Raw genomic sequence first — 26,040 nt, forward strand, 5'->3', positions numbered from 1 at the left:
TTTTGTCATTTTCCTAATCTAATTTGTTTTCTGACCATGTTGATTCTTGCAAAGCAAACGGGATTTTTCTTCATTTAGTGTGTTTGCGATATGCCTATCCAGGAATAGTTTCAATGATGTTATTTTCTCCTTGGTTACATACAGTGCAAAAGGAATCGTCGGAGGGTCTTAATGACCCAAACTGAAAACAACGACAAAAAGTCTTCAAGGCATTTCCCATTGACACAGTGTAGAAAATAATTATGAAAAGGAACGAGACAACTCGATGGTCTGAGTAACGAGGCATCGGCCATAGTGCTGTGTGTTGGGGTAGGATGGGGTCTCACCTGGGGTCTGTATTTCCAAGTTTCTACAGAGTTCTACACTGACCCCGAGGCGGGGTCGGTTGGAGGGATATTTAAGCCCAGTAAATATAAATGCAAACTGCACTTCCCGGTGAAAAAGGTTCGAAAAATATTGCATATTCTCAAGCTGCAATTCAAAGATTGACGGGGTACATCAGGGTTCCTGAGATCCTCCTGAGAGAGAAGGTAGTGAGGCACCAGAGGAGGTTTTTGCAAAAGGTTCCTCCTCCCTCACCATCTCTGCCCCTACCTGCACTACCACCCCTGAGCCAGTGGGTATATAACCATCTATGTCTGGGAAAATCCCTTCGCAGGGCACCACTAAGATATCTTTAGATGAAATTGATGTTGAAGGAGGAATTTTCGCCCGTGCTGTCTCCACCTGCTTGGGCTTGCAGGGGTGTGGGCGTGGGGCCGTGTGGGTGTGTTTGGGGTCTGTGGGGATGGGGAGGGTTGTAGGAGAATCTTTCTGATTTCCCAATTCTGAAAAGTAAAACTTAACTCACCTGTTTACAAAATACCAGCCATTGTCTTACGCCAGCTCCCTGTCACCCTGTAGGCTGTGGAGGATTTTGCTGAAGGAAAAAAAAAAGCCTTAAGTATTTAAACACGTTGGGCCATGCATGCATCCGTCCACAGTGCTGTGGGTTTTTTTTTTCTTTCTTTTTTTTCTTGTCCCCTCCCTCCCTTCCCTTTTCTTTTTACCAAAGTATATTCATCAAACTGCTGAGTTGGAAAGATTTGTAATGAGTTTTTGAGCTGTACGACTGTGTTTTTTTTCCTCTCCCCCCGCCCTCTCCCTCTTTCTAAATCTTCATCTGACATTAAATAAAGCAAATCCCAAACAGATTAACTGTCGCACGGTTCTGCTCCGTCTCCTCAGTCTGTTTCCAGGTCTGGCGGGGGGCCGGGCTGCGGTGGCGGCAGCGGTGGGAGATGCCGGGGCGGCCAGCGGAGGTCCATGTGGCGCTCTAGGTGGGATGCCGGCGTCCTGAAGGCGGAGGCCCTGGCCCTCCTCCCCTGCGGCCTGGGCATGGCATTCTCCCAGTCCCATGTGATGGCCGCTCGGCGGCACCAGCACAGCCGGCTCATCATCGAGGTGGACGAGTACAGCTCCAATCCCACCCAGGCCTTCACCTTCTACAACATCAACCAGGGCCGCTTCCAGCCACCGCATGTGCAGATGTAAGTGGGACCTGTGGGGTGGGGTGGGGCGGTGACAGCCCCTGGGGTGGGTGCATGGTCTCGGGTGCCTCCTGGTTCTGGGTGCACTGTTAACAAGCATTGAATGTTTGTTGACTGCAGCAATTCTGGAATCCTAGGATCATCGGGGCTCTGAGTTGGGAGGGACTGGCAAGAAGTTGCAGATGGATGGCCTGTGGGCCGATTCTGGCCGCGGTCCTGTTTCACTTGGCCAGGAGCATGTTTTACAAATATTTAAAGATGAGGTGGACGCACAGAAAACTCCAGACTTCTGGCTTCACTTTATAAAACCCAAAGGCCTGGCAACCCCAGGCCCACATGTCCTCCTGGCAGCATCTGGTGGGGGCCACGTTCCAGATCCCTTTCTTGGCATTTGGGTGGCGACCCCTTGTCTGATTTACTCTCCTCATTGTACATACAGGGAGACCGAGGCCCAGAAAGGGGAAGGGGCTCGCCACAAGCCCCGTGGCAGGTTAGGACCCAGTCTTGGGCTCTGTGTTTCCCCTCCCTGCCCTTCCTTTTGTCCAGACCCTGTGCTTCTCTTGTGATAGCAGAGATGCTTTTCCAAAAGGACTGGGGGATTCTGTTGTCTACCCCTTGGGGCACTAGGGGTACCCCTAGTACTCAAGCAGTGAGGCCCTGGGGAGCACACAGACTCAAGACCCCCGTAGGCAGCAGGAGGGCTTGTCCTGATGCCTGTGTGTGGGGCCAGCCTTTCCCATCTGGATTTCCTGAGGTCCTGGAAAGCTGTGGGTGGCTTGGGGTCGCTCCAGAGATGGTCAAGCTCCTGGCCCTGCTCTGGGTGGTTCCCTGAGTTCCTAGAACTCCCCTCCTCCTTTATACCTGTTGCTTCTCCCATGAGCCCTGCACGACAGAGCTTACCTGGTGAGGAACCAGGGGCCCAGGCCCATGAAGTGCCCCACCCTGCTGGCAGGTGCCAGAGCTGGACTTGAACCCAGGCTTCCTGAGTCCAGCCTGGGGCTCTCCATGCTGGGCCTCCCACATCCTCAGGCTGTGATGTGTGTGAATGTTCACGCTTCTGCCTGAGAGTGGAGGCTGCTGTCCCCTCGGCTGTTGTACCTTCACCCGACCACTCTGTGTGCCTGCGCCCAAGCTGGGTCTGGATCAGGGATGACCCCTGCAGAGCAGGGAGGTGACAGCACAGGGAGGGGGGAGCTGTGACAGGGGCTGTAGAGCCTACGGGAAGCCCTCCTGACTGCCCAGGGGTCTGGTGCCCCAACAAGGGTCCAGGCTCTGGGCCACCTCTGGGGCTGTGATCACCATCTTGGGGCAGCGGTGCTTGTGGAGTCCCAGCCACTGTCCCTCGGACCACTTGGAGAAGGAATTAAGGGGTTTCCAAACCCTGGCCTGGTGGGATGTGTGTGAGGTTGCAGCCTCCCATCCCTGTGCGGCCTCCCTCAGGCCTGGCCTCTGTTGTGGGCAGAGGGGAGTACAGCGAAGGGCTCTGCAGGGCAGCAGGCTCCAGGCGGGGATTGCGGTCTTCTAGTGGCACTTGCCCAGGAAAATGCTTGTCTCCGTGTGGGGCCGCAGGACTGGTGTTGCCTGTGGCTGCCTACTTTATTTTTTGGTAGATTTCTATTTGGGCTGCTGCCTCTGGGTTTCTGTTTTTGGGACCCAGTTGGCGGGTTTGGGCAGGAGGGAAGTCCCCGGGCCTCAGGTCTGTGGGACTTGAGGCCTGGGAGGGGCTGCAGGGATGGTGACCTTCCCTGGCCTGTATTTTCTTTTTTGTTGGTGAGGGTCATCCTCCAACTGGGTGGGTCAGAGGTGACTGAACCTGAGGTCCCCGTAGGCCAGGCTGAACTCCTGCCTATTGGGCAGGCAGAGAGCAGCAAGGCCTCCCAGGGCAGGTGGGGTTTGTGAGGGTCCCCGCACCCGCACAGTGGGACCATGGACAGCTGTCAGTCACAGCGCCCCTGCCTGGGTCAGGCACACACTCATGGAGCTCCTAGTCTGAGAACAGAGCCAGGGAAACAGGAGGATGGAGTGGGGGCTGAGGAGGTGCTTCCCAGTTTCAAGGGATCCAGGAAGGACCTCCTGGACCTCCTGGACCTCCTGGAGAACTAGATAATTTCTAGGTTGAGGCCAGAGCAGGAGGAATAGACATAGCAAGTTGGGAGGGGGTGTGAGGAGGAAGTGGACCAGGCAGAAGCGGTGGCAGGGTCAGAGCCTGCAGGTGGCTAGAAGACAGGGATCTCTGAGAACTGCAGGGAGGCCCAGCTGGGCAGGCAGCGGGAGTGGGGAGTGAGCAGGAGACACCACAGGCCCCTGCAGGCTGGGCTGCGTCCTGAGGGAGGGTGGTGAATGACAGAATGAGAAGGGGTGATCTACCCCATTTAACTGAGCCACCCGGGGCCATTCATTCTTTTGTTGAGTCATTCATTTATTCACGCATTTGGGATGTCTGTGAGCTGCTGAGTTTCTCAGTGTTTAGGACCTTGGGCACTGAGCTTGCCTGTTTAGATGGGGGTCATGCTGCTTGGTGCCTCAGTTTCCCCAATCTGGAGCTGGCTACTCCAGGTGGAGGGACCACATGTTCCCCTGAAATTCCCCTTGCCGTGCCGCCCTCCTTGTTTGGCACATGTGCTCTGCACAGCTCGGAAAGCTGGTCCTCACCCCCCGTGACACTAGTCTACGCATTCTCAGTGGAGGAAACAGCACCTCCAAGGGGTGAAAACTGGTTCTTAGGGGGTGAAAAAAATGCTGCGCACAGTAATACTGGGGATGAAATAGTTAAATCCTGGTAGAGAAGGCCCAGTGGGCAGCAAGCATTCAGCATTGGTAGCACATGCCAGGCCTGGTGAGAGGCTTGGGACCCAGCAGTGATCAAAGGCACCCCTGCCTGGGCTGAGCTTACATCCAATGGATGGCAGGCAGTTAGCAGATGGTCATGAAAGCGTGTGATGCTGGTGATGGTAAGTGCTATGGAGAAGGAACTTAGCTGGGGAGCTGGAGTAGGCCCTGTGAGGATTTACACCTGGCCTGCCCCACCCCATCCTGGACTGCTCTGCACCACCACCTCCGGCAGTGGGGAGAGTTCCCGGCTCCTGCTGGCTCTGGGGCTCCGAGGCAGCTGGGGTTTGGGTGGGGCCCTGGAGAGAGCGTGCTCTGAGCTCCAGCTTTGAAACACAACTTTGCACACAGCTGGGTAAAGCCAGGGTGGACACACGGATCGGGGGCTTCTGCCTCCCATTGCCCCTTCATTCAGCCTCTACACCCCCAGCTCAGAAGCATGCAGGCTGCTGGAGGTGGCTGAATGGATTTCCATGGCGAGTCGGCTGCTCCCTCCCAGGAGCGGTCGGGGGATGGCTGCCACTTTCTGACATGTGATTTGTCGCCACTCTGAGCTTTGTCTCCAGGGTGAGGGAGCGAGGGGGCCTTATTTAATAAATCCACAATTTATATTTAATAACAACAGTGACAGTCCAAACATGGCCTCTGATGGAGTCCTGTGATTTATGCCGTTGCCCCCAGAGACCCTGCTGGTGACGAGGCCGCCTTTGCTTGGGTAATGAATCTCTGGAGCTGGGCCTCTGGATTGTGAGCAAGGCTGAAGACTCCTTGCCCTGGCGACTGAGCAACCCTGTGGGGGTCTCAGGAGGCCCCTCTAGGCCCAGCCCTTCTGCCCTGGGTGGGCAGGCGGACCACTGACCTGGTGGTCAGTGAGAAGGCAAGAGTCAGTGTTGGGACAGGGTTAGCCTGGAGCTCTCATGTAGGTCCCCAGGACCATGGCATCAGGCACAGCAACCCCTCTCTGACCTTTACAAGGCGTTATGGCAGAGACTTGCGTCATCGCTTAAAGACCCTTCAAGCCCCTCAGGCATGCACCAGGTCCTTGAAGCTATAGCAGAGTGGGATGGGAGGCCACAGCTGCATGCCAGGCCTGGAGTAGCCCCTTTGTGCCTTGTTCCTGGCCTTTCCTGCTGTCCCAGGATGGTGTGGACCCCCTCTCTACAGATGAGGATGCTGAGGCTTTGGAAGGTGAGCGTGGGGAGCTGGGACTCCCACCCAGTGCTGTGTGGCTCCTTGGCCTATCCATACACTGAGAGGCTCCTGGAGACATGGAGCTCAACCTGGAGTGCAGGGAGGGGGACAAGGAGCAAAGCAAGTGGGGAGAACTCACACCCCGGCACCGCCTGGCTCTCAAGCCTCATTCTCCATCCCTGTCCTGCTGGGCAACAGATACCGTGGCTGCTTCCGGTTTCTTAAACGTTTCAGTCTTCCTCCTGCCTCAGGTCTTTGCACATGCTGTTCCCTCTGATCCCAACTCTTTGCCCTATGAGCACTGACTCCTCCTTCAGATCTCACCCAGGTGTCACCACCTCAGGGAAGTCTTCCCTGCTCCAGCTCTAGGTGCTCAGTGCTGGGCCTGGTGGCGCATGCTTAGTGGAACCTGATTCAGTCTGTGCTGATACATTCATTTGTGGGAGGATTTCCCAAGCATCTCTTCCCTCCATGAGCATGGGGCTGCATGTCTGGTGCCTAGCACAGGGAACAGGAAGCAGGAAAGAGAAGAGAGTGAGAACGGGACAGGTGGCAAGACTCAGGAGGAGTGTCAGGGATCACGGAGGGCTTTCTGTGGGGGTGGGGGTGGCATAATCCCTGGGTGTGGAGGACCAGCTGCACTGTGGCCTCTGTGGAGTGGGCCACTTTAGGAAGAGGGACCAGCAAGAGCAGAGGCCAGGATGTGAGGAAGGACAGGCGTGGGGACGCCGGAGGATCCTGTGGTCAGGGTCCCCTTGGAGCCATTGCTTTGTGGGAAGACCACTTGGCAAGGGGTCGGGGCAGTTGTTGTGTGATGCTGATCCAGCCAGTCTTTGCTCTTCCCCAGGCCTCAGTTTCCCCATTTGTAAAATGAGAGGAAGGAGCCAGAGGTCCTTTCCTACTAAAACACCATGGCTGATGCCCAATCACACGGCTGGACGAGTTGTTGGAAGTTGTCCCTGCCTGGACCTTCAGAGCACCCCATTTCTGCAGGAATAGGGTTACGAGGGGTAACAACCTCTGCTTCTGATGCCTCTCTGGGCTTTTGGCACCAGGAACTGCACTTCCACAGAACCAGTGGCTTATGGGAGAGAAAGAACCGAGAGCAGGATGCAGAGCGCACTGCAGGGATATTGGCATCAGGGCTCCAGCTGTGAAGGTCGGTTAAGTTCTCACAACATGACAAAGAGGGAGTGGCTCATCCCCACCCTATGGAGCAGGGCTGGAGGCTGGTGGGGTCCAGGGGCACAGCGAGGATGAGGTCACTGAGCTGGGGTGCCAGCCTGGGGTCTGGTGTTGGAGGCCGTGTTCTCTCCTCTGTATTGTTCCTGCTGCCAGGAATCCCATGGGAAGATCGGTATAGGCTGGGGAGAGCTGGAGATGGGTGTCAGGTCTCAGAGCCACCCCAGTAGGCAGAAGCTTTGGGGAAGTTGAGTTTGGCTCCAAGAAACAAGAAGCCTTTGCTTCCACGTCTTATCTCTGGTCCCTGCAGAATGTCACTGAGAAAGAACCATTTTGTACTTTTTTTTTTTGGTCACAAAGTGTTGAGATTAGATGCCCAGATTCCTGTTGTGAAGTCCTGGGTTCAAATTCCACTCTTTAACTTAGTAGCTGGAAGCTTAGGCATGGACTAACTTTTCATTGTCATTGCAAGTATCAGAAACACAACTGAAGTTGCCTTAAGGATGAAAAGGAGTCTGCTGGCCCATATTAAGAATTTCAAGTTTGGGTCTAGCTTCAGGTATAGCTGGATCTTCAAATGATGCCCCCTTGTTCACTGTCTTTTTCTCTATATATACACATTTTGTTGTTGTTGTTAATTTTTTTTTTTTTTGGATACAGTCTCACTCTGTTGCCCAGGCTGGAGTTCAGTGGCGCAATCTCAGCTCACTGTAACTTCCGCCTCCCAGGTTCAAGCAATTCTCCTGTCTCAGCCTCCCGAGTAGCTGGGACTACAGGTGCACACCACCACGCCCAGCTAATTTTTGTATTTTTAGTAGAGACAACATTTCACCATGTTGACCAGGCTGGTCTTGAACTCCTTTCCTCAAGTAATCCGCCCACCTTGGCCTCCCAAAGTGCTGAGATTACAGGCGTGAGCCATTGTGCCTGGCCTCCTTCTCCATATTTTGACTCTTTTTGCTCTTTCCTTCATTTGCAAACATAGTCAGGGTTTCTGGATCTTCACACCGGTGGCCCCTGTGGGTGTCCTGACCACAGACGTATCCTTATACCAAGCAGGTGCCTGGCATTTAGAAGCATTTGGTAAGATGTGTCCATAGGTTGATTGAATGAAATGACGTCCAGCCTGGTAATAGTCCAGCCTGGTGTGAGTTCTGGAGCCAAAAACCAGTTTCAAATCTCAGCTGCACCAGCTCCTGTAGCTAAAATCATGGACAAGTCAGCATTTTCTGAGCCTCAGTTTGCTCACCTGTAAACTGGGGCTACCCATAGTACCCTGTTTAGATGGTCATTATGAGGGTGAAGGAGCGACTGCCTGTAACATGCCCAGCACATAATGAGCTCTTGATATGTGGGGATCATTGAATCATTATTGTTGTTGTTATTTCAAAGTCAAGCATTTGTTTCAATCCAAATAGCTGGGGGACTGTGCCGGGAAATGAGAGTCTATTTCTTTCTCTGGGGATGACTAGGTCTGCATCTTCGCTGTGCTCCAGAAGCCTCGGGGTGCAGGGAAATAAGAGTGGAGTTAATTAAAGAGCTCTGGCTCCAGTAGCAGGCCCAGCCCAACCAGAGCCCCCAGAACCACACTGCTCTTGGCTGGCTGGTGGCGGGTGGGAGCTGAGGCCTACTCAGGGCTCCTCTGCTAGGCAGGGCTCCGGGGAGGGTAGACTGTCAGGGTCCCAGCAGCTCGGGGATGGCATTATGCTCCCTGTCTCTCCTTTCTTCATCTCTGTTTGTCTCTTTGACGTCGTCTTTGTCACCTTGTGACATCTTCAAAACCTCAGAGACACACAGAGACACACACACACACACACACACACACACACACACACACACAAAGAGGGGAAAGAGAGAGAGAGAAAGGGAGGAGGTAGAAAGGGAGGAGATAGAAAGGGAGGAGAGAGAGAAAGGGAGGAGAGAGAGAAAGGGAGGAGAGAGAAAGGGAGGAGAGAGAGAGAAAGGAAGGAGAGAGAGAAGGGGAAGAGAGAAAGATAACGGGAGGAGAGATAGACAAAGGGAGGAGAGAGAAAGGGAGGAGAGAGAAAGAGAGAGAAAAGGAGGAGAGAGAGAAAGGGAGGAGAGAGAGAGAAAGGAAGGAGAGAGAGAAGGGGAAGAGAGAAAGATAAAGGGAGGAAAGATAGACAAAGGGAGGAGAGAAAGGAGAGAGAGAGGGAGGAGAGAGAAAGGGAGGAGAGAAAGGAAGGAGAGAGAGAAAGTGAGGTGATAGAAAGGGAGGAGAGAGAAAGGGAGGGGAGAGAGAGGGAGGAGAGAGAGACAAAGGAAGGAGAGAGAAAGGGAGGAGAGAGAGAGGGAAAGAGAGAGAAAGGGAGGAGGGAAGAGGGACAGAGAGAGAGAGAGAGAGAGAGAGAGAGAGAGAGAGAGAAAGAATATGAATGAATGAATTTGATCGGCTCACTTGAGTTCCTGTGCCAGGCCAGTAGCCCAGTAGTAATTGGCTGCCCTTGGTCTGCTTAGCTGTGTGTGTGTGTGGCAGGGGGGCGGGAGGGCGGTGGCAGGGTGTGTAGGTCACATCAGCTGTCTGTCATGGGGACTGGGGGTCATTGGGGGCCCCAGAGGACAGAGTAGTGGTGGGAATTCCTGGGAAGGAGATTTCAGCTTCCAGACCAGCTCAGACACTGGCCTGATGGAAGCTTCCAGGAGACTCCAGACCAGGTTAGGGCCTTCTCTGGGCCCTGTCCCCTCTGCTGGCCTGTCAAAGGTGCTGGCTGTATTGTCATCATCTGGCCAAGGCTGCTGCCGCCATCAGTCCCTGGGCTTGTCGTGAGTGGGGGTCAGCCTGGTTCATCCCTGTGGCCCTCCGTTGAGCTCAGGGCTGGCACACGGTAGTCATTCAGGATGTGTTGTATTCAATGAATGAGTGAATGGAGGACACGAGGAAGAGCTCCTAGCACCTCCCTGGTTGGTCGTCATCGGATTCATTTCATTTTCCTCCCAGTCTGGCCCAGCTCTGACTTGCTGGGATTCTCCCTCGGCCTAACAACCCCCAGGAAGGGGCCCCGGGTGCGCGCTCCCGCCGCGGCATCATGGTGGGGAGAGGCTGGCTCGGCGCCTGCGGCTGCGGCGGATGGAGCGTGCTAGTGCGCCCTGCAAATTAGCATGCTGAACCCACGTCTCTCGTAAGGTGTTAATTAAATTTCTTCGAAGTATATTGTCTGAAAAAAAAAAAAGGATAATTAGAAAGATGTCTTTAAAAGTATTTATGTAACTGATATGGCACCGCTTTTGGTTTGCCGCATAATTAGATTTAAACACAACTCCTCGAGCGGCATACTCATTTGGAGAGAGCTGCTTGTTGAAATGTCATTGCGTTGTTTTTAAGAGTTTTGAGCCTGGTAAAACCATTCAACTGGGGAGGCAACGTGAAGTGGAGACAGCACTGGATGGGGAGCTGCGGTCTCCGCCCACGAGGAGCCGGGAGCCGGGGTCTTAGCCCACCTCCACATTTCTGCACTGGAGTGCCCAGGACCGCTTGCTCAGCCTGGCTGGATCTTGGCATCCTGGTCTGTCAAACGAGAGGGCCACGATGGGCTCCTGAGGCACAAGAATCTACATTTATGCCACTTTTTAAAATGTTATTTTTGCTTAGTGAAGTCGCTTTGTTTTACAGATGTGCAGACCGAGGCTGTGCAAAGCCTGGTCTTCTGACTCCAGGAGTGTTTTCTGACACAGCCCTGGAAGGCCCTTGGTCTAGAAATGATCACACTGTCTTGCAGTTTTGAAAAATGGACACCTTGCCTTTAGGGTCTTTATTTCTCCTGAAACTCCCCCTCCCATGCGGCTCTCCTGCGATGGCCGACGCGCCCTGCACAGCCGGGGCAGTCGTCCTCATCGCCCGCTGGTAGGCTTTATTCCATGCGGTTTCAGTGGGGGCCATAGTGCCCCCAGGGGGTAAAATCTGGTGCTTGGGGAGTCAAAAAAAGTCTTGCTCTTCTGTCTAAAGCAGATGTGGACAGGAGGTACCTAGACACACATAGGGCATCTCAGTGGTGCTAAAGCTTCATGGGAGGGAGGTGAGTAGGGGAAATAAAAGACAGCTTGAAGTTTCCTCTGGGGGTAATCATGAACAAAAGATTGGTAGCTGTGCAGCACCTCAGCTCAGAGGGCAGATGCTCGCTGTACCCGCTTCCCACTCCCTTTTACCCTCACTACAGCCCCCACAACCCGACGTTTCCATGTTACAGACAGGGAAACTGAGGCTCGGGGGCCAAACATGCTTTGCCTGGCTAGAGATGAGGGAAGTCAGGATTCGGGCCGCGGTGGGCCCCTGGGAAGGTTGGGTGTCCAGTCCCTGGTCTGGTGGATCTGAACAGGATTGACGGGGCTGTGAACTGTGGTGGAGGAGGCTGCAGACGCACCACCCGCACGCTCATGGCTCCATGGCCTCCTGACCCCCAGTCTCATCTCTCCCCACAGGGTGGACCCAGTGCCTCACGATGCCCCCAAGCCTCCGGGCTATACCCGCTTTGTCTGCGTCTCTGACACCCACTCGAGGACTGACCCCATCCAGATGCCGTACGGCGACGTGCTGATCCACGCTGGGGACTTCACCGAGCTGGGGCTCCCGAGTGAGGTGAAGAAGTTCAACGAGTGGCTGGGTAGGTCCCTCCTGCCCTGGGTGGGCGGGCTGTGCTGAGCAGGAAGGGGGCTCCCGCCGTCTCCCGAGGCTGCCTCCCTGCCTTTCCCTCCTGCTCTGCCCGGGTCCCCTCCTTGGCCTGTGCCTGCCTGGTCATCCTCCCTGACCTCTCAGACCAGGTGCCTCTTTCTCCCATCCACCTTGGACCTCCCCTCCTCCAGCATCTGTCTTGGTTGTGACTTTCCATTTGTTTGTGGGAATTGTTTTTTGGCCTGGAAGACCCCCTCCAAAAGGGACTTTGCTCATGTCTTTGTCCATTTGAGTGTCCAGGCCCTGGTGCCTGGCAAAGGTAGGACCTCAATACATAATTGATGAACGAGGCCGGGTGCAGTGACTTGTGCCTATAATCCCAGCATTTTGGAAGGCCAAGGCTGGTGGATCACCTGAGATCAGGAGTTCGAGACCAGCCTGGCCAACATGGTGAAACCTCATCTCCACTAAAACTACAAAAATTAGCCGGGTGTGGTGGCGGGCATCTGTAATCCCAGCTACATGGGAGGCTGAGGCAGGAGAATCACTTGAACTTGGGAGGCGGAGGTTGCAGTGAGCTGAGATCATTCTACTGCACTCCAGCCTGGGCAGCAGAGCGAGACTCTGTCTCAAAAGAAAAGAAATTGATGAATGAATGAATGAATGGCTGAGTGGGTGAATGAATGAATGAATGAATGACATGGAGAATGGTGGTGCCAGGGTAGGTGCTCAGCTGGTTCGCCCTAGCTCAGCCACCCACTGCCATGGAGATGGTTTCTCCAGGGGCCAGATGTGGGCAGCTGCTGGTCTCGGCAGCGGAGCCCTTTCTCACGCACTGCACCATGGCAAGTGATGATTTATAAGCACATCCCCTGGGTTTTGTCTTTGTGCTTTTTTTCTAAAATAAGGAAAAAAACTGGGGGACCCCCTGGGAAAACTCGCTTGCCTTGGAATCCAGAGAAACCTCACAGTGAGGCGTCTCTGTCCCCACCCGGGGAAGACAGATGGACGGCCCCTATGCAGCCCAGCACCCAGGCCTGCTGCCGTGGAGGCGTGGGTGCAGGGCCGCTCACCTTTCTGCAAAGCCCCACGTAGCTGCCAGACGGTCCCTTCTGCCTCCTCAGGGGTGTCCCGCTGTGCTGTTGGCTGGGACTGTGCGAGCAGAGGGCCAGGAGCGAGGCAGGGCAGCCGCGGCGAGCCAGGGGCCCGACTCTGCCAGGCGAGACAAATATTTACAAGCAAGGCCTTCCCTTCTGTTTGGCAGGCAGAGGGCTTTAAATATTGATTTTAAAATGGGAAATTCTAATCAAAGGCCCCGTTTGGGCTGCAGGAAGTGCAGGCCGGGGTAGAGGGCTCCTGCAGGCCTGCTCTGCGATTCTCACCTTGCCTGGAACCTGGCACACTGGTTCCAGGTCTGGGCTGCCTCTCAGGTGGGGCCCCTTCCCCGAGGGAGGCTGCTTGTCCCATCTGCTGTGGGTTTCTTTTTTTTTTTTTTTTTTTTTTTTTTTNCTCCTCAGGGGTGTCCCGCTGTGCTGTTGGCTGGGACTGTGCGAGCAGAGGGCCAGGAGCGAGGCAGGGCAGCCGCGGCGAGCCAGGGGCCCGACTCTGCCAGGCGAGACAAATATTTACAAGCAAGGCCTTCCCTTCTGTTTGGCAGGCAGAGGGCTTTAAATATTGATTTTTAAAATGGGAAATTCTAATCAAAGGCCCCGTTTGGGCTGCAGGAAGTGCAGGCCGGGGTAGAGGGCTCCTGCAGGCCTGCTCTGCGATTCTCACCTTGCCTGGAACCTGGCACACTGGTTCCAGGTCTGGGCTGCCTCTCAGGTGGGGCCCCTTCCCCGAGGGGGGTTGTTTTCCCCTTTTTTGTGGGTTTTTTTTTTTTTTTTTTTTTTTTTTTTTTGAGACGGAGTCTCGCTCTGTTGCCCGGGCTGGAGTGCAGTGGCCGGATCTCCGCTCACTGCAAGCTCCGCCTCCCGGGTTTACGCCATTCTCCTGCCTCAGCCTCCCGAGTAGCTGGGACTACAGACGCCCGCCACCTCGCCTGGCTAGCTTTTGTATTTTTTAGTAGAGATGGGGTCTCACCGTGTTAGCCAGGATGGTCTCGATCTCCTGACCTCGTGATCCGCCCGTCTCGGTCTCCCAAAGTGCTGGGATTACAGGCTTGAGCCACCGCGCCCGGCCTGCTGTGGGTTTCAAAAGACAGGAGGTTGCACTTGGTGGAGTCAAGAGGCCGTTTCCAAGGCAGAGAGGCTAGAGTTGCTGTGGGCCAAGCCCCCACTGTGTGCCAGGCACAGGGTGGCAGTCTCTTATCATCTCTGCCTTGTTGAATTCGGGAAGGGTTATTTGAGGTGGCTACCATTTGCGTCCCTATTCGACAGAGGAGAATGGAGGTTCTGAAGGGTGAGGACTGTCTCTCACACACAGCCTGGCCTTCCAGGTGCAGCCCATCATGGGTGGAAAGTGTGAACTCATAACTTGTAAAGGGGTCTTCCTTTTACGAAAGGTTCTTTCCCTCGGGCCTCGCCCCTTTGCTGCCTGGAAGTGTTTGCAGATGTCAGGGCCCTCACTCAAGGAGGAATGGGCTTCAGACTGAGGAAGGAGGAGCATTTGCTTGCCAGTGACAGCACGAATAGAAGCCCATTTGCAGCTGGTATTTTGGGAACTCACCCACTGCACAAAGCAAGACCCCTTGGTTGGCCGGTGGTTCAGGTCCCCGGAGTTTGGTGATCATGGCTGAGAGATGGACTATGTGCCTATTTGGTGCATTTGGACAGGGGCATTTTTCTACAAAGCTCAAGTTTACTGAATATTTAGTATGTGCTGGGTGCTGTTCTATACCCTTCGCATGTATTAGTAACTCATTCAGTCTTCCTGACAATGAGGCAGGAACTATTATCCTTCCCGTTTTACAGAGGAGAAAACCAAGACCCAGAGAAGCGAAGTCACACAGCTTGTAAATGGCAGAACTGGGCAGTTGGACCCCAGTGCTGAACTCTTGGTATAGCTCTGTGTTGCCTCTCCTTCTTGAGGTGAAGCCTCCCTAATTGGAAGTAAGGGTGTGGACGATGCTGTTTGGAGTCTGGATCTGCTTTCTGCTTGGGTGACCGCAGCAGTCACGTGGCCCCTCTGGGCCTCATTTTAAATGGGGGCGGTCAGGCTCTCCTGCCTCGCGTCCCTCCAAGGGTTGTTTTGAGGCTGTGTTGGAATGGAGGAAAGAATCACTTTGTAAACTGTAAAGTGCTGTGTACCCGTTATGACTGCCCCCATGAACTGGCGTCTCCAGATCTGGGCTCCCCTGGGTAGGGGTGGGGTGTTAGGAGGAAGACATTGGACCTGAACCTTGAGGTTGAGTTGGCAGGGAAGGCGGTGGAACAACACGTGTGTTACAGCGTGTGGAGTTCCTGAGAGATATGGACGTGTGGTCTCAGCTAGCAACAGCCCTCCCAAAAACAGACACAGAGAAAAAGAGACCAGAAGGAAACATTCGGTTATCCTATTGCTGAGCCTCACTGAGAGCCCACGAGGTGCCAGGTGTGTCACAAGCCCTGGGGTAATAGTAGGCCAAGAGCACGCAGGGCCCCACTCAGCCTGATGAGGGGGGACTGTGGCTCCGTACATATGAGGGCGGCATGGGAGCCGTTCATTAGAGAGAGCTATGGGGTCTGTCGGGGACCCACCTGGGGACGTGTGGTGGTGGCCATTCAGCTGGGTGGGCACGGAAGGCCTCCCTGAGGAGGGGACGTTGGGCCAGGCCTGAGGGTGAGAATGAGTCAGGCTCGTGCAGCTCTGGGCAGAACCCATTCCAGGCAGAGGACGTGGAGGCTGCAGGGGCCCTGAGGTGGGTGCAGAGAGCACTGGGAGCATTGAGAAGTGGGAGAGGCAGGGCAGCGGGGCAGGCACTGGTCCACACAGGCCTCCTGGGTCAGGGACAGGAGTGAGGGGCTGATCCTAAGGGCAGGGGGAGCTTTGGGAAGGTTTAGGCCATGATGGATTGTAGAACCAGAGTGTGCCGGGAGAGGGCTAAAGCTCCAGAATGTTCCAGAATCGATGTCTGGGTGGTGGGGTCATGGGGTTCTACCTTCTTCTTTAGGGTTGTCTGTCATTCTCTCTCTGTCTGATTTTCTGTGGGGAGGGGTGTTTTTCTGGTAATTTCAAACAAAGGCAGTGCTACTGGGCGACTGGTGCCAAGTGTGTCCCAGGAGGGGGTGGGACAGCGCTGGGCCTTGGGTCAATCCTGGCGTCATCCAACCACTCAAGGGTCTCCATGAGCCCCTTCCCCAGCCAACAGGGCGGGAGACCTCTGCACACCCACCTCATCACCTTGCCCCCCTCGCCCACCTGCTGGCTCAGCCCCTTCTCCTGGATGAGAAAGTTAGAGAGCTGAAATTCACAACCTGCTCCTTCCCTGTTCAATGATCTCATGGAAAGCATTTAAAATCATATTCTGGGAGCCGCCTCCAGACAAACGGGAGGAGATTTAAAAAATTAATAAAGACCCATCATGTAAGACAAGACAAGGCACCTAACCGGGCTCTGTGTGGCTAAATTCCTGCGGACTCTAACTCCCTGCGAGGTGCGTTGCTCTCGGCTCGGCTGTGACTGGTGTCCTTGCATTGCCTGTTTGAAGGCTTCTGTCTGGGTCTGAGTTGGTTGGAGGGGGCCAGGTTAGGATGAAAGAGTCCCTCTGAACAGCCCCTCTTTCCTCTTGGCCATTAATATCCCAAATGTATTCATGAATTAGAAGCGGCAGCTTGATTTGTAAATGTCAAGTAAGCAGCTAAAAAATTGATAAGGACATGTTCTCCAGCTATAAAGAGTGAACGCAAAAGCAAAACTTGCTGAATATGACGAAGAATGCGCAGGTGGCTCCTTGCTCCTCACCAGCCGCAGGGAGCTCACAGCTGGACGGATCAGTCAGCGGTACCAGTGCAGGGAGGTAGGGTGCAGGGAGGCCAGGCAGCTGTCTTCACCCCTGTTTCCTCCTCTTCTTTGCTGTGTGACCTCAGTCCAGTCTCTCAACCTCTCTGTGCCTCACCTGTCGAATGGGGAGAATTGTTTTCCTGCCGTAGGGCTGTGGGGGAGGGTTGATGAATAATATTCCCATGCAGCGCTTTGCCCAGTCCGGGCACCACGGGAGCCCTGTCATTGTGAAACGGCTCTCATGGTGAACAACTTGCCGCTCCCTCATCCTTGCCCCACACAAAACAGACTCCTCAACTTCAACACCAGTAGCACCTTTTCCCTCCAGCCACACCGGGCGGCTGGACTCCTCACTCATAGAACAAGCTCCCCTCCCTGGTCCTGGGCCCGTGCTCCACTCACCCCTCCAGAGCTGCCCGTTGTGAAGCCTCCCCCACCCTGCTGGGCAGAGCTGTTCCCTCCTCCTCTGTACGCCCAGAGCTCCCGGTCTGGGCTCTGGCAGTGGCTCTAACCTTTACCATCAGCCCCTGGAGGGGAGGGTCAAGGCTTCATGCCCAGAGCCAGCCAGGGGAGCGCTGGACAGAGAGGAATGTGCAGCCATGAGTGGCATGCTGACCCCGCAGACACAGCCCTGTCTGTGAGCTGGCCATGGTGACCCCAGCAGGGCAGGGCGTGCCTGAATGCCGCCGGGTGGGCCACCAGTAAATGGGGGCTTCAAGGAGGGCAGCGCTGTGACACAGACCAGTGTGAGCCATCGGTGTTGCCATACAGGACTTGGGAAGTGATCTGGGAAGACTCAGGGAGCGCAGGTTGAGTTGGGGTCTCAAGGATGAGGCTAGAAGCTGGGGCCACAGGTGCTCTGGACCTGATGAAATGTGCTAGCATGCAGGTCCCCCGGAGGCCAGGGTGCTGAGGGCAGGAAGGGAGGCTGAGCACCCAAAAACACCCTCCTCCCAGGATGCTCTGCAGAGGCAGCTACTGACCCCAAGGCCCTGGCACTGCCCACATATTTCCCAAGGCAAGAATGCCAGGTCCCAATTCTGCTGCCGTCTCTGAGTGACAGCCATGCCTGCAAGAACTGTCAGTTCCTGAGCTGAGATTTGCAAGATGCCAGAAAGTTCCCTCTCTGTGACTGGCAGGTACCAGGCTGGCCTCCCCACCCCCAGCCACAGGAAGCCTGCAGCCTCCACAGCCCTCACTGCACCCCTAGCCCCCACAGCCTGAGGACCCTGCACCATCCTCGGGAGTGACTGCCAGAGGCCACAGATGGCTTTGCACTGGTCGGCCTCTCCTCCCCTCAGCTCTGTGGTGCCTGACGCTGGACGAAGGTTCCTCTAGCGTGGGTTCTGCCACAGCTTCCATGTGGCCTCCCTCTCCAGGGCCCTTTACAATCTCCTCCTTTTGTTCCTCATTCGCCTCCTGCCTGCCAAAGGGGGCTCCTCCTAGGGTCCATCCTTAGGCCTCTCAACCACCTTCTTTCCAAATGTTAACTAACCATTCAGACTCCCCAGTTCTCGCTCCACCCAGACCTGCAGAATGCCTCCATCTCTCTCATCCAGCCACTGCATTGTCTAGTCTTCTTACAAAACACCTCCTCCTGGGTGTCTGCCAGGGTTTTAGACCAGTTCTATCCCAAACTGAACTCCCAAACCTCTGACCCATCCCCTTAGGCTATGTAGTAAGATGAAGCACTTCACTGTGGCGTTTGGTTTCCTCCCGGGCAGGGCTCCTGTGTCCCCTCTCATTTCCCTTGGAGGCTGACGTCTGCAGTCATCTACTGTGATTCTGACACTGCTATCGTCTGTCCTGCCCACTGTCCCCTCTGCCCACTGTGCCATCTGCTGAGCTGCTGTGGGTGCTCTGTGTGCCAGCCTGCTGGCCCCCTTCCTCCTGCAGCTTCTATCAGCCTCTCCAGGGCTGAGGCCATGCTGTGGTCAGCACAGGTCCTCAGAGCCCAGCCCAGCCTGGCACCGAGGTGGCCAGGGGTGTTTGTTGAAAAGTGTGGTCTGTAAAGCACATGATGGGCCCGTTAATTAAGTAGCACTACCCTTAGCAGACTCAGGCAGGGGAGGAAGATGAGGCCTGGTAATGGAGTGTTTAGAAGTTATAATTAACTTTGTACTGGCGCCTGAACATAACACGATATATGAGACAATATAAAAGGGGTCCAAGGATTTAGTGAAATAGAACTAGGTCTTTTGCAAGTAAACCCTTAATTAAAATCCGTGAGGGAGGAAGGGAGAGAAAGCGAAACGGAGAATTCACGACAAGGCCGTTTCTTTGGTTCTTGGCTCATTTGCCACTGCGTGGAAGGCCCGAGGCTGCAGGGGTTTGCGTGGAAATGGGCCACACACAATCGTTTTGCCTCTTTGTGATTTAATCCCAGGGCGCCGGCCCGTTGGAATGGGCACCTTCTGTGTTCAAGGCTCCAAGTGGAGGTCGGGAGCTTCAGAAAGGAGCAGGTGGGACCTCCCCCTCCCCCTGCAGGAGCAGGAGGCAGCTCACAGGCACAGGAATTAGGATCATGTGTGGGAAACAAGTACTTTCTGGTGCAAGCTGGTGGTTGACCCCCCTCCACGCCCCCCTTAAATTTGTCTGTTCCTTGGCCGGGCGCGGTGGCTCAAGCCTGTAAAAGCCTGTAATCCCAGCAACTTTGGGAGGCCGAGACGGGCGGATCATGAGGTCGGGAGATCGGACCATCATGGCTAACACTGGGTGAAACCCCGTCTCTACTAAAAAATACAGAAAAGCTAGCCGGGCGTGGTGGCAGGCGCCTGTAGTCCCAGCTACCTCGGGAGGCTGGGCAGGAAGGTGGCGTGAACCCGGGAGGCGGAGCTTGCAGTGAGCTGAGGATCCCGGCCACTGCACTCCAGCCTAGGCGACAGAGTGAGACTCCGTCTCCAAAAAAAAAAAAAAAAAAAAAAAAAAAAAAAAAAAAAAAAAAAAATTTTGTCCTGTTTCCTTCGCGTCTACTCTCTGGCCTCCTCTCTTCTTCTTGGAGGGGGAGACCAGCCTTGGATGCCAGATGGGAAGGTCCCCATCTCAGAGTTCATGGCTTTCTGTCCCTGCAGGCCTTGTGTGAGGCCCTGCTCTTGTCTCATTTCTTTATTTTTTCCCATTGCCTTCTTCCCACGCTCCCCACCCCAAATGAACAGCATGCACAAGGGCTCCCCCTCCCCTTCTCTCCCGTGCTGCCTTCCTGCCGGGTGCAGCCTCCGCTCTTCCTCCCTTTTCCTGACTTGAGGCACTGGCAAGCATCCTGCCCAGTGGCTGGCCCCTTCTGACTGGTGGCAGAGTGTGCTGGGCGGGGCACCACTCCCCCATCATAGATTCAGGAAGCTAGAGGCTGGTAACCTGGGCACCTGGCCCGCTGTGGCGGGGCTGCTCCTGCCTCCAGGAGGTGGATCCGTTCTGCTGCTATGCGTGGCGAGGTGTGCAGTCAGGTGGGACTGGAGGCTTCCTGGGAAATGGGGTTGCCAAGTCCATCAAGCCTCATGGCTGGCTCTGTCGGTTGACTTACAGCCTCCTCTGGCCGGGCCAGAGGGCACGCCAAGCACTCGGAGGTCAGGGACGCTGGGGGCGCGACTTCTGGCTCCTGTCCTCATCAGCCCAGCTGACCTCCATTCTCCCCTCATCGGAGTGTCCACCTCAATCAGGTGAGATCGTTGTGCACCCTGTGTGAACTTAGGGCCGCCTCCTGGCCACTTAGGGCCCTTGGGCCAGTTCACGTACCTCGCGCAAGCGTCAGAGCCGCCCAGCATGGGTTAGGCAGAGCTCCTGCCTCTCCCTGGCTGGGGCCAGGGCAGGGGTCTACACGCATCTCAGTCAACACAGCGTGAGGGGCTACTGTGTTCACTGCTTTGGTGCCGGAGATTCAGTGATGGGCGGCACAGAAGTGCCCCTGCCTGCGTGGCCTGAGGGTGAATGAAGTCATAGGTGGTGAACAGCAAGCGGAGTGAAGAGAACTGATCAATGCACGGGGTAGGCTGGTGGTGACTGGGGTGGGAAACTCCTTGACATAAGATGGTTGGAGAAGATCCCCCTGGGAGAGTCGTGCACTGAGAAGGACCCAGCTGTGAATTCCTGCTGCACGATGGAGGCCTGTGGGCCTGATCCTGGTGATCCTGGGCCGCTGACCAGCTGGGGCAAGGACATGAATTTTATTCTAGAGGCCACTGGGGGACCTAGGCAGGGGATGACAAGGTCTGATTCGGGGTTCTGAAGGACCCTTCTGGGTGAAGCCTGACTGTGGCAGGCAGGAGAGGGCACCAGGGCACCAGGGGAGGTTGGCGCAGGTGTCAGTGAGAGGCCAGGGTAGCTCAGACTGGACCTGGAGGGGGCCCAGGAAGAGTGCAGTACGGGCTTGGCTCTGGTTTGCGAGTGAAATCAACAGGATTTGCTGGTGGGGTATGGAGTTAGGGGTGAGGGAGATGGCTGACCTGGTATCCTTAGGGCCTGGCAGCCTAGCATGAGGTGGGCATTTAACAAATATTTGTTAAAGGAATGAGAAAAGAAAAGACAAATTTTGTGATGTGGTCACTTTGATAAAAAACAACCAACCAACATTTTTTTTTTTTTTTAAAGAGCTAACGAGAATTCTCTCTGAAAGTGTACAGCAGACATAAAATGGATTCTGGTACAACGGCCTGATTCAGACATTTCCAGACACACATTGTTATTCTCTCAGACTTGAGATTGAATATTTTAAAAATAATTTTACTTTTAAACTCTAGAGCCTCTTGTCACCTCCAGCACTCTCTGGTGGGAAGCTGGTTGGTGTCCAGGGATTTTGGTGGCGTAGTCACATGGCCAGAGTGATTGAGAAACAGAGTGACCACCTGGGGAGGCAGATCAATGCTCAGATGAAAAATGAATGGCTTGTGCAGCAGAGGTTTGGTCTTCATTTAAAAGATTAATTTTCTATATTCTTCATCAAAAAAACTCCTCACAAGCCACGCTGTGTTTTAGAGGCTAAAAGGGAGAAAATTAACTTCTAAGAAAGATGTAAAATCTAGAATTCTAAGTTGTAGTCAAGTGATTTTGGCCAGCCATAATTACAGTATTTTCATGTTAATGTATAAACCTCTTGAAAGGTGTGCTTAAGTGATAATTATCTATTTACAACAAAATGGCTTTGGAAATGAAATGAGACCCATTGTTGTGTGTGTGTGTGTGTGTATTAAACATGTTATGCAGTGGTGTTTCTTTCTTTCTTTCTTTCTTTCTTTTTTTTTTTTTTTGAGATGGAGTCTCACCCTGTCACCCAGGCTAGAGTACAATGGCGCGATCTCAGCTCACTGTAACCTCCCCCTCCCAGGTTCAAGCAATTCTCCTGCTTCAGCCTCCTGAGTTACTGGGATTACAGGTGCCAGCCACCACGCCTGACCAATTTTTGTATTTTTTGTGGAGACGGGGTTTCACCATGTTGGCCACGCTGGTCTCAAACTCCTAACCTCAGGTGGTCCACCTGCCTTGCCCTACCAAAGTGCTGGGATTATAGGCATGAGCCACCGTGCCTGGCCCTATCTTTCTTTCTTTCTTTCTTTTTTTTTTTTTTTGAAGACCATCATCCTAAGTATCTCTGCCTTAAAATTAAAAACTTAAAAATAATATAAGCAGGGTAGAGAGATTCATTTCTCTGAAAGTGCTGGGCTCTCTGAAAGTTCTTGTGTGGCTTTGTTTTGTGTAATTTGTTATTCGTTTAGATTTTTTGTGTTGTCTCATTTTGTGTCAAAGAGTTGGAGATAGTTTATAAAATGACAAAATAGTAAAATGGGTAGAATATTGATGATAAATTAAAAGCCAGGGTTAAAAAAAGTTAGAGTAGCTCAGACAGAGGGCCTAGAATTCCAGCACCCAGTGTTATGTGGGCTCTAAGTGGGAAACTAGGGTCTGAGCTTCCTGGGGGCCAAAGTGAAGAAGGTAATTTGACTAATGGCCCTAATTATTGGGAGATGTGCCAGCTCCTCTGATTGGTCCTCTGTAGCGTATTTGACATCCATCTCATTCCACTGGGAGTACCTTGAAGGCCTATTCCTGTGTCCTCCTTATTTCTGTGTGGAAATAAGGTAAAGGTTTTTGTATTTGGATAATAACAACAAATATTCAGTTTCTTGGTATATAAAACATGCCCATTTCTGTCATTCATTTTGTGCTTTCCATCCCCCCTACCTCTGCCTTCTTTTGGATTGATTGAAGTTTCTGTTTTTCGCCTCTACTGGTTTGGAAATTCTATATTCTTTTTTGATTTGTTTAGTAGTTACTCATAAATTTTTAATGTGTGTATCAGACTTAACACAGCCTAAAATTAATCAACATCTCCATTCCTCCCTGAGGAACTCGGGGACACTCCTACCCTGCCCCCTCTTGCTGCCATCTTATCTATGTCTTGGCTGTCTGGTGTTTACTTTTTTTTTTTTTTTGCTGATGGGACCTCACTCTGTTGCCCAGTGTAGAGTGTGGTGGCACAATCATTGCTCACTGAAGCCTCTACCTCCTGGGCTCAAGCAAGCCTCCCGTCTTAGTCCCTCACCTCACCCTGAGTAGCTGGGACTACAGGCATGCACCGCCATGCCTGGCTAATTTTCATATTTGTTTTAGAGATGGGGTTTTACCATTGCCCAGGCTGGTCTTGAACTCCTAGGCTGAGGCGATCTGACTACCTCGCCCTCCCAAATTGCTGGGACTACAGGCATGAGCCACTGTGCCTAGCCTGGTGTTTGCATTTTTTTTTTTTTTGACACGAGGTCCCAGGCTGGAGTGCAGTGGTGTGATCATGGCTCACTGCAGCCTCAACCTCCTGGGATCAGGCGATTCTCCCACCGTAGCCCCCCTAGTAGCTGGGACTATAGGCATGCACCACGACACCCAGCTGACTTTTTATTTTTTGTAGAGATGGGGTTTTGCCATGTTGTCCAGGCTGGTCTCGAACTCCTGGGCTCAAGCGATCTGTCTGCCTTGGCCTCCCAAAGTGCTGGGATTACAGGCATGAGCTACTGCTCCCAACCTGGTGCTTCCTTTTAATGCGTTTTTAACTCTGCCTCAAACTAGTCATCGTTATTAGTATTTGTTTTCCAGGTTGCACTTGATTATTTACTCCACAGATGTTTCCGAGCATTTTTTCTGCATTGGGCATGACTCTAGGCACTGGGGATACAGCAGTGAACGAAACTAGTTTCTGCCTTTGTGAGTCAGGGGAGAAGACAGGCTGTGGATAAACAGCTGTCATGTGATGTGGGGTGTTCAGGCTGAGGGGACATGAAGGGATGGGGAAGGGCGGGACCCTCTGCTGAGGTGACGTTTGCATGAAGACCTGAATGGAGGCAGCCAGCCGTGCCCATGTCTGGGCAGAGGCAGCAGCTCTGAGTTGGGGGTGTTGATGGCACATGGCAGGATGTGGCTGGAGCTCCGCGGAGAGTCTGAGCGAGTGAGTGGAAGCAGCTGAGTCCAGATGGGGGATGGGACCCAGTAGGGAAGCTCTGGGGGCTTCACACAGGGGGTGGCAAGTGAGGCAGCCTGGGCATTTGGGCAGTGCTTGGACACATGAAGTATGAGCACAGGCCTTCCAGCTCAAGCGGTGAGGCTAACCAAGGGCTCAAGGCTGAAGCTGCTACTTGCCTTTGGTTTGCAATCATTCATTCACTTAACAAACATTTGTGGCACCCCTGTTTGTTCTACACCCTGTGCCAGACGCCAGAGATACCGTGGGCAGCAAATCAGGCAAGATTTCCACTTGAGAGCCACACGAACAAGAAAACGCCATGACACGATGGAGACAGGATAGGGGGAAGTGGTAGCCTGGGACCAAGTGGGACCATCTAGGCTTAACTTGAAGCTCACCTGCCTCCCAGGTGGGAGACGGAGGGCAGGTGACTTTCCTGTGCAATGGAGGGTGGCGGTGCCTTCCTCCCCCCAGCTGATGGTTCTGCGGATGAGAGATGATGTGTGCCAAGCGTGCGATCTGGGGCTGTGCCAGCTTCCCTCGTGTGAGTCTTCCTCTTCCTGTGCCGCTTCTCTCCAGCTCATTCAAGGCTGTGGACCCTTTGGGGAGAAATTGCTGGCTGGTTGATCAGAAGTTGGTGGAAGCAGGATTTTCTTACTGACATGCTTTTTCGTTCTTTTCACAAACATGGAGAGAGGTGTTTGGATATGAAACAAGCCTGTAGATTTTTTTAAAATGTCATTTTCATACGGGATTTTATTCCAGAACAGGAATAATGAACAAGCCAGAAAATCCTGGCCAGCACAGAATTAAAATACTCTGTCCCTGCGTGCACATAAACTTCTGAAATGTCTGGAAGTTTCCACTACTTCCCTGTCTATACAACCTGCCCCTGCCTGCCTCCTGCACCTGCACTCAGTGTAAACGTTGTCAGAAACCCTGGGACTGGTTCCGTTTGGAGAATATGATCGCCACTTAGAAAGAGTGGAAACCAGCAGGTGCTGTTATTGTTCATGTAGAGGGGCGTCTCCCCTCCTGGTTTCTCGTTTATCTTCACAACTGGCCCATCGCACACTTCAGTGCTCAAGAGCAGATTGTGCAGGTCTCGGGAGGGCATGACATTCTGCACTTCTAATGAGCTCCCAGGGGATGCCCCTTCTCTGTTCTCCCAAGAACTCTTGGGGAGCACACTTTGATTTTTTTCTTTCTTTTTTTTTTTTTGAGACAAGGTCTCACTCTGTTGCCCAGGCCGGAGTGCAGTGGTGCGATCTCGGCTCACTACAACCTCTGCCTCCCAGGTTCAAGCAATTCTCCTGCCTCAGCCTCACAAGTAGCTGGGGTTATAGGCACCTGCCACCACGCCTGGCAATTTTTGTGTTTTTAGTAGAGACAGGGTTTCACCATATTGGTCAGGCTGGTCTTGAACTCTTGAACTCAAGTAATCCACCTGCCTTGGCCTCCCAAAGTGCTGGGATTACAGTCATAAGCCACCGCGCCCATCCTGGGGATCACATTTTGAGTAGTAGGGCCCGACACCAGCATTGTCCAACTTCCTGAGAGAGTGGAGAGGTTGTATATCTGTGCTGTCCAGTGTGGTAACTGCGAGCCCACATGTGGGTATTGAGCACTCAAAATTCAGTTAGCGTGACTCAGAAACTGACTTTTGTATTTTTGTTTCATTGTAGCTGATTTGAAATTAAATGTCCACAGGGAGTTCATGGCTACTGCGTTGGACCACACATCTAGACATCCCTGGAGGTGTCTGCTGTTGCTGTCTCTGCTTTGCAGATGCAAAAGCTGAGCTCAGGGAAGAGAAAGCTTACCTAAGGTCATACAGCAAAGAAAAGTGGAGTCAGGATTCCAACCCAAGGTCTAGGCTCTTTTAAAATCTTTATGGATTGATTGATTGATTGACACAGAGTCTTGCTCTGTCGTCCAGACTGGAGTGCAGTGGCATGATCTCAGCTCACTGCAACCTCCACCTCCAGGGTTCAAGTGATTCTCTTGCCTCAGCCTCTCGAGTAGCTGGGATTACAGGCACCTGCCACTATGCCCAGCTAATTTTTGTATTTCTAGTAGAGACGGGGTTTCACCATGTTGGCCAAGCTGGTCTCGAACTCCTGACCTCAGATGTTCCACCCGCCTCGGGCTCCCAAAGTGTTGGGATTACAGGCGTGAGCCACCATGCCCAGCCCTAAATTTTTTATTTGTTTTTAATACCTAAGGAGACCTTTTGTATATGGGAACTACTCTTGCATATCTGGAAAATCCCCTGTCAGTCCCTGACTCTTTTTTTTTTTTTAAAGCAAATTCTTCGTTTC

The 26,040-nt window shown here is 53.4% G+C and overlaps 1 protein-coding gene across 2 annotated transcripts in view; it reads left to right on the plus strand.

The window, feature by feature from the left end:
- The first annotated feature begins 1,121 nt into the window (after nucleotides 1–1,121).
- Nucleotides 1,122–26,040, plus strand: part of MPPED1 (metallophosphoesterase domain containing 1) — an 89,451-nt gene continuing 64,532 nt past the window's right edge. For both annotated transcript variants that reach the window (XM_017850036.1, XM_017850037.1), the window contains exons 1-2: nucleotides 1,122–1,529; nucleotides 11,169–11,350. In XM_017850036.1, coding sequence (XP_017705525.1) covers nucleotides 1,306–1,529; nucleotides 11,169–11,350 — 406 coding nt within the window. In that variant the 5' untranslated portion in view covers nucleotides 1,122–1,305. The remainder of the gene's footprint in view (nucleotides 1,530–11,168; nucleotides 11,351–26,040) is intronic.

The sequence above is a fragment of the Rhinopithecus bieti genome, unplaced genomic scaffold, assembly GCF_001698545.2.
Source record: "Rhinopithecus bieti isolate Rb0 unplaced genomic scaffold, ASM169854v2 scaffold_33210, whole genome shotgun sequence".
Lineage (NCBI taxonomy): Eukaryota > Metazoa > Chordata > Mammalia > Primates > Cercopithecidae > Rhinopithecus > Rhinopithecus bieti.